The sequence below is a fragment of the Phanerochaete carnosa genome, assembly GCF_000300595.1.
Source record: "Phanerochaete carnosa HHB-10118-sp unplaced genomic scaffold PHACAscaffold_4, whole genome shotgun sequence".
NCBI classification, from domain to species: Eukaryota; Fungi; Basidiomycota; class Agaricomycetes; order Polyporales; family Phanerochaetaceae; genus Phanerochaete; species Phanerochaete carnosa.
Window position 1 is genome coordinate 2,663,844 of NW_006767631.1, and position 13,709 is coordinate 2,677,552.

General features: G+C 51.7%; 2 protein-coding genes across 2 annotated transcripts; both read left to right on the plus strand.

Annotated features, from left to right (window-relative positions):
- Positions 1-3,597: 3,597 nt before the first annotated feature.
- PHACADRAFT_194590 (uncharacterized protein) lies at positions 3,598-7,250 on the plus strand (the record flags this gene model as incomplete). Its single annotated transcript, XM_007394781.1, has 11 exons — positions 3,598-3,699; positions 4,417-4,706; positions 4,759-5,178; positions 5,369-5,399; positions 5,456-6,002; positions 6,060-6,069; positions 6,126-6,230; positions 6,291-6,392; positions 6,551-6,663; positions 6,747-6,985; positions 7,047-7,250. The coding sequence occupies 11 exons, from the start codon at positions 3,598-3,600 to the stop codon at positions 7,248-7,250; spliced, it is 2,163 nt and encodes a 720-aa protein (XP_007394843.1).
- Positions 7,251-9,806: 2,556 nt separating this feature from the next.
- PHACADRAFT_254482 (uncharacterized protein) lies at positions 9,807-13,375 on the plus strand. The gene is made up of 8 exons (XM_007394782.1): positions 9,807-10,463; positions 10,513-11,050; positions 11,102-11,265; positions 11,329-12,472; positions 12,543-12,682; positions 12,740-13,026; positions 13,080-13,139; positions 13,204-13,375. The coding sequence occupies exons 1-4, from the start codon at positions 10,029-10,031 to the stop codon at positions 12,124-12,126; spliced, it is 1,935 nt and encodes a 644-aa protein (XP_007394844.1). The 5' UTR covers positions 9,807-10,028; the 3' UTR covers positions 12,127-12,472; positions 12,543-12,682; positions 12,740-13,026; positions 13,080-13,139; positions 13,204-13,375.
- The last annotated feature ends 334 nt before the right edge of the window (positions 13,376-13,709 follow it).

Sequence of the window (13,709 nt, forward strand, 5' to 3'; positions counted from 1 at the left end):
ATCTCTGGCTACAGGCAATCTCGGGCATTCAATTTTGGGGCAAGCAAGTTCAGCACCAGACAGGTCACGAGAAGATCAAGCTTTAGCGCTTGACTGCGGGCCATCTCTGATGCGTGGGCAAGACCAGAATCATGGATACTCTTCCTGGCAACAACCTCGTAGATTCCACAGGCAAAGTCAGTCTCCCTATTATCAGCAAGTAGGTTCGGATTGAGAACGTGGCCGATCTCCTTGTTGCTGGCAGCCTACTTGTGAGAATCGAGATCGAAGCCAGATGCCTCAGCGCAGGGGTTCTTCTTACGAGGCATATGGCTGTACTCACATCCCTTGTCATCCAGGTTCTCCCCGCAGAGCATATCAGCGAGACCACACTTCTCGCTGCTATTCTTCGCTTGATCGTTCACAGTCCCCTCGCATGAGATACATGATCCAGTCATCTCGATGTTCGCAATCCTCCGGAGCTTCAGAGCAGGGTTCCTTTACTCACCCTCAGAGGCGTGATCAACAAATGAGAAGCCCTGACACTCGTAATGAATGCTCTTCTTCCTTCAGCCCCCCTCGTCATGATATGGCTACTGCCATGTGCCACAATTTTGACTCTCAGAAGTTCGCAAACGCATTCAGACTCTGTCTTGAGGACCTGGTCATTGTCAATGAGCCTGTTCGCGTAGAGCCCATTTTCACAATCCTTCGATATTGATGCAGCTTTAAGGCAGATGCGTCTTACGTGTTGACAGCAGAGACAAGCAAGATGCAAATTAATGGCTCTGCGCAGTGGCTGCATCATGTGATAGGCTTTGATCCTGGAACCGATGATGTTCCTGCTATCTCACAGAGCACTGTCAATGATTTCGTGGGCTGGTTGGCTTGTTCATTTCCACTCCCACTACAGCTGTGCGATCTCATGGTCGACGGCCGCAGCAACTTTCTATAGGCGGTGAATTCACCTATGGCCGTCAGCAAGGCTATCTTACAAATCCTACACAACACGAGCCAGCAAGACATCTACATCATTAAGCCCCGCACTCTCGATGCTGCTGGCGATTGGCCCTGGCAGCTTATTGTGGAGCACACAGTTCAGTTACAAATGTTTCACTGCATATGAAGCAAGTCAATATGACAATGTTACAACTAGCATGAGTTATCCAAATGCTGGCCAGATGTTTAATTTGTAAGCCTGGCCAGCATTTATATATATCTGTTAGCTAGGCTAATGCCTATGTAAATGAGTTGGTTCAGACAGGCATTTAAATATGTATTTTAGCCAGGCCAATATTTGTATACACTTGCTAAGCTTAGTTAGCATTTACATATATGTATTAGCTTGAAAGTGTATATATCAAACTAATTGGCATTTAAATGTTTAGCCAGCATATACATATGTCTGACTAGTAGCTCACATGCATCTATTGACCTGGCCAACATTTGAAATATATTTGTCAGTCTGGCCAAAGTTTATGTACATTCATTGACTTGGCCAGAGTTTATATACATTCATTGGCTGGGCCAGAGTTTATGTACATCCATTGGTCTGGCCAGCAGATATGTTATGTTTGTTAGTTTGGCCAGTGTTCATATACATTTGTTGGTCTGGCCAGAGTTTATATACATTTATTGGCCTGGCCAGCAGATATGCATATTTGTTAGTTTGGCCAGTGTTCATATACATTTGTTGCTCTGGCCAGCATAAATGTATGCTTGTTAGTCTGGCCAGTATCTGTGTACATTCATTGTTCTGGCCAGCATATATGTATGTTTGTTAGTCTGGCCAACATTTATGCATGTTTGTTAGTCTGGCCAGTGCTGATATACATTTCTTGGCCTGGCCAGCATTTATGTATGTTTGTTAGTTTGGCCAGTGCTTGCATGCATTTCTTAGTCTGATCAGAACTCATATACCCTTGTTGGCCTGATTGACATTTATATAGTTTTGCTAGTTGAACTAGTATTTGTATATATGTATAGATTTGATAGATGGCTTTTTGGATGATAATGATAATTTTTAAATGGCACATTGAACTATTATTAGATAGTCAATAATATTTTTCAAAGTGCCACTTTACAATGTATAGTCTATAATCAACTTCAATTTGAGATCAATAAAATCAATTTTCATATACAATCAATGTGTCTTATAGCAATAACATACATTACACACTACTAGAACCTCTTATAGCTGGCTCAATATCACTTAATATAGCCAGTCAGATATTAGCCATAAGTAGTTACACTTTATCCTTAATAGCATTGTTTTATCTGCAATTGAGTGTGTGCTAAGCTTTTATTAGCACAATCAGTAGCTGAAATTTAGATTTCAAAATGTATCCCTCATAATTGCCAGCAAAGTGTATAGTATTTTACTAAAACTATGAACATGAACAAAAGCCAGTGTAACTCTGTTACTTTTGCTTCAAACAGCAATTTTTATTATCTGCTTATGTAACTTTGACTTGTTTTTAGTAATTTGTTTTTTTCTATCTTATTTTGTGCATTTTAATAAGTATTTTATATTGTTAATGTTATAAAGGCTGTAATAGCACAAATGGCAGTTGACTCAGTCTGGCCTCAAAATTTTGTCAACAAAACTCTCAAAAATTATGTCTACTAAAGCACAATCTTTCTACAGAAACAAATCCAGTTTCAAGTGCTTGCATCAAGAGACCTCAGCATCAAGCATACATATGTGGCATTGTAAGATTTGGCTGGCTTTAAATCTTTCTTAAAACTTCAGTGGTCATGTATAACTTCAATTTACATCCATTCACTCAGCTATTAAAGAGCAATAAAATCTAGTATATACTTCAGCTAAAACACTTATTGAATAGAGCTTGTTTCTAGCCTTCTTAACTATGTAAGCAGCCAACTGCTCATTGCTAAGCAAATTTATGGCCTTTACATGCAAGATGAAACATGTGTAACTCTGGCTTTCAGAAGGGTGGTTCATATTCAATGAAACAATGTCATGTCTAGCTCTCTCATACATAATGAAAAATGGCACTGAATGCAATGTGTGGAGAGCGCTGCAACAGCTGCTGAGATTTTGCAGCGCCCATAGAGCACAGAGAAGACCAGCATTGTCTGCAAGCTCACAAAGCGGAGTATCCCTTTCAGAACGGCGCTTCCAGTTTCTGAACAGAATCTGTCCCTGCCCCGCATGGAGAAGTCTGGTCTCCACTGTAGCCTTGGTATTTGGCAGCTAGGCTTCAAGACGTCCAAGAAAGAGTACGCTACATACAAGAACACTCGCAATGACTTCCTCTTGCGCAGCCCACATGCTATACAGGCTGCATTAGGTGCAGGTGGAATTGTTTGGCGACTGGCTGTTCAAAGACTCCAGCCGATCCTCATTGCAGGGCCCCAAGGCTGGTCAGGCCACCAAACAACGGTGTTGCTGAACAGGCACTCTTGTGTGACTGATGTGCTTACTCAACACGAAGAGAACTTGATCTGCAGTGTGTACAGGGTTCTTACGTGTGGGTATTCCTGTAACTATTGTTTTTTGCATGCCACTAATTCACTATAGTACATTTTACAGCAAGTGCCACCAATTATTCTTAGTGGCCAAAGCGGTCGACCTGGCTCGCCTCTGGCTTTAATATGGGCTACTGGACGTCGTTCAATGAGTATTGGTTCCAGAAGCAGCTTCACGACATTCAATCCGGCGAGGCAACCCCACGCAGCGCTAAGCAGTGGAAGGAGGTGCTTAAGTTCCACAAAAGTCTCACATTGAACGTTGTTCAGAAGCTGGAGTCCCTGTCAGCAGATTGTTTGTAATGGTATGGGTATACTACGCTTGCTCTCTGTCTCACACTATCTCTTTCTCTCCCCCATGTACTATTAGTTGTTCTTGAAGTAAATGATCTCGTTCAAGTGGGCGTGCATTGTAAGGGGCGATTTTTTGATAAGTGGCCATCAATACTCGGGCGATGTGAGCGCACAGCAGATGACAAGAGGGCGATGAATGGGCGATGTGTGGGCAGTTTCCTGGTAAGTGACCGTCGATGCACGAGGCAATGAGTGGGCGTATGGCAGACGATGAGAGGGTGATAACAGGCGATGAGTGGGCGATCAATTTCTATGTCTAAAAACATGTCGGCTTTTTTCCATACGGGTTTTCCCGACAATAGTTTGGCTTTTTTACCTCATATTTTGCAAAGACGGAAATCGCAAAGTAGGCTTACTCTTTTTGTCTCAGCTGGAGGGCTTCTTTTTAGGGAAAATATGCAGGAAGAAATGATGATTATTTTGCCCTGAGAATATTTCAACCCTCTTGATGTCCCAAAAGGTGTAAAAGTAGCATATCTTTTTGTACCATTAAAATGACAACTTCTCCGTGGGAAAATAGCTTAAGCATATTTACAAAGCAGAGTGAATACACTTTTGTACCTCTTTCTGCGCAAAATAATATAAAGCTAGCTCCGTGCCCGGTCCTATGTCGAGGGTCCGACAGACCCACCCCTCTGCCACCTCACCCTGCCCGCCTACTTTGCCCAAAAGATCCTCCCACTCCATGCTGACTGCCCTGCGCTCACATGTCGCATCGAAGAGCCCAACACCTTTGGCGGTAGCCCTCAGAAGAGCAACAAAGCATGTCTCGACTGGACCTTCAGGAAATTCGATGACCATATCGCGGCCGTCGCACGTGGCCTGCTGGCCATGAGTGTGAACAAGGGCAACCGAGTAGGTGTCATCATGGGCAACAACAGGTGCGCACATCACTCTTCCAGTCAAATATTAGCCAGATGTTGACTCCTACAGTACCTATGCGATGCTTCAGTGGGCCTGTGCTCGTATCGGTGCCATCCTTGTCACTCTTAACCCAGCCTATCGCACTCACGAGCTCATCGCCACCCTCGGCCTTGTAGGCGTTAAACGCCTCTTCCTGGTCCCCCGCATACGCTCCAGCGCGTACCTCCAGAACCTTGCCGACGCCTTCCCATCCCTCGTGTCCTCGTCACCCGGTAACGTGAACATTGAACGCCTGCCGGATCTTAAGAACATCGTTGTCCTGGATGACCTCGGTGGGGCTCAGGGGGCCGCAGAGATGGCGCGTGCCAAGAGTGCCATCGACTTTTGCGAGATCCTTGTCTGGCGGCACGCTGGCCCCGAACAGCGCAAACTGGAGGCACTCGAGCGCGGGCTGCAACAGCACGAGACTATAAATTTGCAATTTACAAGGTGCGTGATCTACTTTGCGAGTGTGACGCCGTCTAAGAAGCTGCTGCATGCTGTTGGGGGCGCGCAAGCTGCCGGGGTGCAAAGTGCTTGCCGTCTTTTGATCAGCAGCTCGGAGAGTTCAGATACTGAACAACTTGCCACAGAGCGCTTTCGCAATCTGACAGCTCCGCTCACTGATCCATGTTTTCAGCGACACCACTGGCGCACCAAAAGCTGTCTCCGTATGCCCTCGCCCACGTCTGCGTACTGCCCAGCTGCGCTAACGCCTCTGTCCCAGCTCACACACCACAACCTGCTCAACAACGGCATCCAGATCGGGCGCTGCATGCACCTCACGCCGTCCGACGTCCTCTGTATGCGCCCCGCCTCACCTCTGCTCCCTCGCACACCCACACTGACGCCCCCTGCCCTCCGCGCGCCAGGCAACGTCCCGCCGCTCTTCCACTGCTTCGGGCTCGTGCTCGGCAACCTCACGGCGTGGATGCACAGCGCCCGCATCGTGTACTCCTTGCCTGTGTTCAACGCACATGCCATCGTTGACGCGCTCCTCGCGGAGCGCCCGAGCACACTGCACAGTGTGCCGATGCACTTTCTCGGCATCCTTGCCGAGGTCGCGGCGCGCAAACGCGAGCTCGGCACGTCGCTCGTGTTTGACCAGCTCAGGGGCGTGCGTCCGTTTGATGTGGCGTGCTTCCGTGTGTGTGTTGAGCTGATGGGGAACGCAAGGACAGGCATCGCGGCCGGCAGCTCGATTCTGACGCTGCTCATGCAGACGCTCGTCGAGAAGCTGAACTTGACGGAGCTGACGATCACGTATGGCATGAGTGTGTCTTTCTCTCCCTTCATCCTCGTCTCGCGTTGCTGATTGCGGATGGTCATAGCTGAGACGAGGTAAGTGCGCGTTGCGCGAGCATGGAGGCGCAGAGGCTGATCGGGAACGCACCCAGTCTGGTGTCCTTCCAGACCGTGCCAAGTGACCCACTCATTATGTGTGTCGAGAGCGTGGGGTGCGTGCATCCTCACGTGAAGGCGAAAATTATTGCGGCGGATAGGTACATCGCGCTGTTCGGGACCTGTGCTCTCCTAGCATTTGCTGACACGCCTGTCGGTAGAAAACATGTTATCGAGGGTGCACACCAGGACAAAATTGATGAAATCATGCCCATTGGAATGCCTGGCAAGCTGCTTGTCTCGGGGTATCTTCTCCAGGCTGGGTACGTCCGTCTCTCCCGTCTTATATTTTATTAGCTCAATCTTAAAATTATTATTTTACTTGTCACTTTGCTTGCTTGCCGTTCCTCTCCCTCTCATCCGTCCGCTTCCGACACCGCATGTTAAATATCGCTGGATGACTGGATATGCCGGCAAATAGTTACTGGAATGACCCCAAGCAGACCGCACAGGTGATGCGCCGCGACGCAAACAGTACGCTCTGGATGCACACAGGCAATGAAGGCGTCATGGATGAGGACGGCTACCTCCGAAGTGCGTGCCTCCCCCACTCACACCACTCCACTCGCTGACCCACCCTTCCCCTTCCCCTACACACCTCTCTTGGCCCCCACCAGTCGTCGGACGCATCAAAGACATCATCATCTGTGGCGGCGAGAACCTCTTTCCGGTGGCGATCGAGAACGTGCTCACGGCACACGCCGGCATCCACGAGGCCGCTGTCGTTGCCGTGCCTGACGCGCGCCTCGGCGAGGTCGTCAGTGCGTGGGTCCTCCGCGAGCCCAGTGCGCCCGCGGGCGTGGCGCTCAGCGCGGCGGACATGAGGCAGGTCGTCGCGCAGGGGATGAACCTGCAGGTGTCGCGTTTCCTATGTGCTCCCTGACTATCATGTTGCTTTGCTAACAAAGTAAGGACAGAACGCGCCAGCGTACATGTGGTTTGTCAGCGAGCTCCCCGAGGAGGTGCGTTCGCGCGGGGAGGAGAAGGAAAAGAGCGATGTTGGGGGCGTGCGCAAGTTCATGGGGCTGCCGAAGACGGCGAGCGGGAAGGTGATGAAGCATGTTTTGAGGGCTTGGGCGCGTGAGCTGGCGGAGAAGGGTCTCGGGAGGGTGGGCGCGTAGCGGATGTCTGCGTTCCCGAGCGGAGGCGAGAGCGCGTTGTATTCTGGTATGTGTCACCTCTGTGGAATTGCTGAGAGGTCCTGATGTGGCAATAGGAATATCTGGAAACCATCTCGTAGCATGTATTCGAATATATTCTCGTTGTGTTGCGAACATGACATCTACCCGTACAGACGTTGGAATAAGCAATAGTGTTATCCTTGAACTATTTGTCTCGCGTTGAGTTGGCGACACGAACGGCGGCAGCACACAAAATCCTCAAAAATTCAGGGTATTGTTCCGAGTGTAAGTACGCGCGTCTATCTAGACTGGACGGTGATGCGGCTGTAGTTGTAGATTTTCGATGAAATGTGTCTTAAGCATCGTCAAGCATAGGAGCAAAGGAAGCAGCGTGATCGTTCGCTTTGTGCGCCTTCTCAGATCTACCAATCCATGCACTCCCACGGCAACGTTCGTCTCTCACGTTTTTGTGATGCAGACCTTTTCCATACGTCTACGTCTAAGATTCTCATCGAGGTGGTGGAACCGAAGACACGGGCTGGTGAGTAGCTAATACGGAACAATAGCGATTTTGGTACATTGTTCGTGTTCGACCTTGTTCAGTCCCACGTTGACTTCGCAACGCGACGCTTCTTAGGCCACTGTAGGTGCGCTCTGCATTTGGAAAAAGTGAATCTCGTTCTCCGAGGCCTGATTTGTTGTTGGAAGCCAAGATGGGCAAAACGTTCGTCTTCCTCTGCTAACTCTTGGCTTCAACTGGGGTATCTTACCACTAATTCGTGATCTAAGCGTCACGAGTTTCACGAGCCAATTATACTCTGAGTATTTTCCTTCGGTGTCATTACGCTCTCTATCTGCCGTGCCATCTCGTGAGAACGTTCTCATGGTATTGTACTCGCGGCCTTTCAAACGCCGTTGGATCTGCTGAGCAGAGCCGTGAGTGAACGTAACTTGAGCTTGTATCGTCGAATGCTTGAGCCTTATGAAGCTCGTTAGCACTAAAAGATGAATTTAAATCACGCAAAGGTTACTGTTGGTGGTCAGAAGTTTAGCCGGGGAAATCTCACGGGTCACGTGGTCGTGCTAATCTGAGATTACCACGGCAGAAGGGGCGGCATACGCCGGTATCAGCGCTTCCTGCAGGCGTCTAGAAAGTTCAGCGTTGAATAAGGTAACTGGTCACTGCAGCGCACTGTCGCTGTAGGCAACCAGCTTTTGTACTGCCGACGGCAGAGCGTGCACGAGGACGGCCAATCATCTTATCAGGCAGGCTTTTGTACTCACGTGCCTGTCGTACCGCCCCTTGCACCGCCCTGTCAAGGACTATAGAACACGGAGCTCGTGCGTGCCCTTGACCCCCACACCTTGCCATGGAGCCTCACCTTCCCGCAGAGATTCCTACCGAACCCGGTCCAGGAAACTTGGACGCAGACATCGACGACGACGACGACGAGGAGCTTGTTTTCGCTCTGCCCTCGTTCTCCGACCTCAACAAGCTGCTTGAATTAGATCCAGCCCTTCGCGGTCAGATTGAAGCCTTGGAACGCGACAAACTCATTTACTTTCGTACCTACAACGGCGTTATCTACGACGACGAAGGAAAAGTCGACCAGTGCTCCCAGAACACGGAGAGAAACCGCGGCCCTCCTCGTCCGCTCATCTTACCAAACAAGAGCCCGTTCAAGGGAAAGGCCTACGAAGAACATATCAACAAGATTATGGATTCGCAGTACGTCCTGGTGACGATGAAGCAATTCCGAAGGAAATTCGTCCCCGGCTCTTGCCTCACTGCAGCGCAGAGGGAGCGAATCGTCAGCATTGAGCCACTCCGCGGCATCGTCTCGCGAACTGTCGCTACCCGCGAGAAGAACAAGACCTTCGGCGAGGCTGCGGTAGCCGCTACGGCTAAGGCAGCAGATCGAGGAACACCGTTGGATGGAGCGCCCGTTGCTGGACCATCTCGTATGGGTGGAGAGGGTGCCGAGGAGGGTGCTGGTGCCGCGGCCCCCGCAGACACACGCGATTTCTCGCTCGAGGAGAACGACGACTCCATCGGCGACGTAGGGGACACGTTGGAGGAAGACTCCGGCAGCGGCGGCGGCGTGCCAAAGGGCAAAACGCCGGTGGTTACTGGCGGCCCCAAACCCAAGCCTGGACGGAGACTTGAGAGCTCGATGTATCCCATTATCGTGCGTCCTACCTTCGCTCGTAGCAAGCTATCTTCTCTGACTTTTTGCGGAATAGCACAAAAGTTTCAACTCTGTCCTCAGTCTGACCAGCTCGAAGGCAAGGTTTAAGATTACCGCCAACCATGTTGAGAACGGCGCTTTCGACAGCAAGCCCGATTTCGCGCTGTACGCCGGCGATGACGATCCAGAGGCTCAGAAGGCCTATGGGCTATCGCCGAGTGACCTAAAGAAGCACCCCGACGCCGCGCGCTGTGCGTGGGCCTACATCATTGCGCCTCTCGAAGTCAAAACGGACGACACTGAGGCAGGCTTCTCCTTCAAGCCTCCCGACCAACCTCGGGCGAACAAAAGACAGAAGGCAAAGAACGCTCGAGGCGCGGGGGAGTTGCATGAAGAGCCTCAGGTGAAAGCTAGTTCCGGGAAAGGGAAGGGTGGACAGACGACGTCTCAGGCTGTGGCGACCCATCCTCAGAAGGCCAAGGTGGTCGCCGGTGTACGACAACCAAGCAAGCCCCGAACACGGGCTGCTACCAGAAACGATGCCGAAAGCGCCGCTCCTGCAGCTGCGCCTGCCGAAGAGGCTGTAGAGATGGCGCCCCCCGCCGCGGTGCAGGAAGAGAAGATCATACCCCGCTCGGCGGCCGAGAGCTTGCATAAATCGGACAATGGGAACAAAGCACGAGCGCAGCATGCTAAGTATGCGGCGCAAATCATGCTACGTCAGCACCGGCTGCACGTCATAAGCTTCTACATCTCGGGCGAGTGGATTCGCGCGTTTCGCTGGGACCAGGCTGGCTGTGTTATGACCGACGCCGTCAACCTCGTCGACAACCCCGACGACTTCTACGACCTGCTCTACTGCCTCGGAAACCTCCCAGACAGATTGTCGGGCTACGACGAGACGGTTACCAGAGCGTCTGAGAACGACATTCGGCTGCTCAGAGATTATACCTCTGAGAACGACGACCTCCAGAGGGCTCGTAGCGATATGCTAGAAAATACGCGGTTCCATCCCATTTACAAGGTGCGTTCCGGTGTGCAGCGCAGGATGAAACTAATAACGCTGTGGTCAGGTTACATGTCCTGCAGTTCGTCCTCGAAAGCCGAAAGAGCGCGATAAGAATGCTGAAAATGAAGACGAAGACGGAGATAGCAGTCGTGGTGCTGGTCGCAGCGACAACACAGAACCGAAGGAGGACGAGGCAGGGCCTTCCGAGAGGGCCTTCCTCATTGGCAAGCTCACCGCAGGGCACGGCGCGCCGATAGGTCGCTGCACGCGTGGCTATATCGCATTTGATCTCTGGCGCAAGGACTTCTGCTTCCTCAAGGATCAGTGGCGCTCGAGCGTCCGGCGCAGCGAGCTCGATGTCTATATGCGTCTACACGAGAACGGCGTGCGCTGCATAGCAACGCCGATCGCTGGCGGCGACGTCTGTGGCATGCTGCGGAGTCCCCAGTACACGAAGGCACAGAGGTACCTAGCGCCGCCGTCGAAGCAGCCGGCGCTCATGCGCATCCACACACGTCTCGTCGTCGAGGAGGTCGGGAAGCCCCTCGAGGCGTACGCAGACACCGTTCAACTTTTTGAGGCGTGCACATATGCAGTGATCGGTGTGTATGTCTGTAGCGCGTTGAGAATCTGCGGCTGACGCATGATCTTAGGTCATATGGAGGCCTGGAATAAGGCAGGCATTCTCCACCGGGATGTCAGCGCGAACAACATTATGATAAATGTACGCGAAAATGAGGCCTTTTTAAACGACTGGGATTTGTGCAAGTACAAAGAAGACTTCGGGAATCGGGCTCGAGAGAAGGCTGGCTTCTCGGTAAGTACCAGACGATGCCTTCGCGCACGAGTCGACTTGCTGACTGCCTGCTTCTCATGGTAGGGCACCTGGGCTTATTTATCTGCTCTTACTTTGACGCATCCCACTAAGCCACCAGAGGTCGCAGACGATCTGGAGTCTTTCATCTACGTCATCCTCATGATGGCCTACCGTTTTCACCAGCACACCTACTCGACGAATCTCAATGACCTGGAATGCACGCCAAAGAACATCAAGTGCGCCAACTACGAGAACAAGCCGCTTGCCTTGCAGATCAACAAGTTCTTCTACGAGCAGCTGTGCTGTGCCGACGGCCGCTACATCGGCGGCAAGGAAAAGCTAGTGTTCATCGAGAACGGCAAACCGCCAATCTGTTTACTGAACGAGGACTCAGTTCTGGCACGGTTCCTCCGCGACGCGTATGTGCTCTTGCGGGAGCACTACAGCGCGGTCGATTTTGAGGCGCTCAAGCCGTACTCCGTGAAGGCGCCGTTCAGTCCGAAGGAGATGCGGCAGTTTAGGCCCCGTGCGATGTCATCCATCGTGCAAAAACTTGCTGTGGATCTCAGCGACGATGACGACGAGCCGCTGCCGGTGGTGCAGGCTGCAGAGCAGAAGCGAAGGCTGCAGGCGTCGAAGGTGGGTAAGCCGAGGCGTGTGCTGGACAGCTACAGTGCGCTCCTGAAGCTGTTCAACAAGATGGCCACCGAGGCTGGCGACGGTGTTTACGCGTATGGCAAGGACGACTATCTCTTTGACCAATTCCTTGGACTGGGCGATGTTATCGTGCAGGGAACAGCAGATACCGGGCAGCAGAAGACGACGTCGAGTTCGTTAAAGCGGACGAACCTGTGGTCGTAAGCTTCGATATGCGACCTGTCCTGTCATTCCCTTAGCCGGATAACCTGTGTTGTGGACTCATTTCCGCCGAACGTGAACCACTTAGCAGAGTGTGTGACCCATGTATATTACAATAACAGTGGTCCGAGTAAACGAGCTCCACGACCCGTATGCATGGAACGAACTACAAGAGTATATAAGAACGCAGCTTAGCCGAACATGCCCTCATTACCCCGAGACCGCGCTCGACGAGTAGTACGGAGAGCCGTCAAGCTCGTTGCATCGCACAATGCGGAGCCGCTGCGCGGGCGGGACCGTCTTGTCTCGCAGGCCGTGCTTGTTTGCCACCGTGCAAGATCCCGACGCGCTTCATCGACAGCAAATATGACTTCGATATCAGCAAAATCACACGGGCGATAGATGTGAGTCATGCTCACGTCGTGTGCCACCTTTGAGTGGCCGAAGGCCCTGCCTAAGAACGCCGTCGTCGCGTCCTTGCTGATGTATTTCACCGGCAGATGGCGCACACCCGAGGCTGACGATGTTGTGGACGAAGCTGGCAATGACGACGAGCGCACTGTATGCGCATTAATAAACGTCGCCGGGTAGTGCAAAACATCGTGGTTAGACGCACAGCTCTCCCAATTAATCAGCAGCAGTCCCTGCACGTTCGGCTCCCATACGAAGTCGTCCTGTGTTGCTCGTAGTCACTTGAGCTGGGTTGGCAGCCAGCCCTTCTTGACTCCGCTCTCGGGAGAGATCTTCAGGCGGCTCACGAGCCCGAGCTCCGCGCACACCTAGATGAACCACTTCACTGGGTTGTACCTGTACCATCTAATCGCGTTCCATGGTCTATCGGGAACTGGAGATAGAAGTCATCGTAGTTTCGCCGACGGTGACGAATGCGGTGACGAAAATAGACTGGGCAGGAGTTAAACATGTACATATATGCATGTAAAGGTAGAGTCGCGTACGAGGTGAACAAAGCACAAGCGAGCAGTACCCGCGAACTAGAATCTGCTCGTCTAGCCGCCCTAGCCAAACCCGACAACCATGGTAGGCAAAACCGAACCGCAGCCGAGGAGCAACCAGACGTACCGCGGGTGTTGCCGCTGAATGACAGGGTCCTTGCTCAGGTCACTGACTTTAGCCACATAGAGCTGATATCGTGGCTTGACAATCGTCCAGCCAAGGTGCCAGAGGCCCTTGTGCGCATTGTGAATGCCAATGTTGGTGTCTGTGTAGCGGCGGAGGGCACGAGGACAGCAGCACCACTACCACCACTTGGTCGAGCCTTGGAGTATAGTTTTGCCCGCGATCGCAAAGAAGTGCCTGAGAGGCTTCGAGGGTTTATAGGACCGGTGCACCTACGGATGGCGGTTGTTAGCGGTAATACGTAGCTGCAACGGTTCAGCACAAGAGAGGGGCCTAAAGCGGCAGGGCAACGCACCGAGACCTGTTATAAAGTAACAGATTACACCTCAGACGATTTTTTTTTGCCTCTGCATCTGATGGCGAAGGGGTCATCGATTGCAACGGTAAGGGTAGTGGTGAGGGTGCTGAGGCTTAACCACTGGTTGTTCTCAAAGCGCTGATCAAGAGTG

Excerpts from the sequence above, each read along its gene's own strand:
- PHACADRAFT_254482 (XM_007394782.1), top strand. The coding sequence starts at position 10,029 with ATGGCGCCCCCCGCCGCGGTGCAGGAAGAGAAGATCATACCCCGCTCG. Across the intron at positions 11,051-11,101 it reads GTGCACATATGCAGTGATCG|GTCATATGGAGGCCTGGAAT; the intron begins GTGTGTATGTCT and ends GCATGATCTTAG. Across the intron at positions 11,266-11,328 it reads GAGAGAAGGCTGGCTTCTCG|GGCACCTGGGCTTATTTATC; the intron begins GTAAGTACCAGA and ends TTCTCATGGTAG.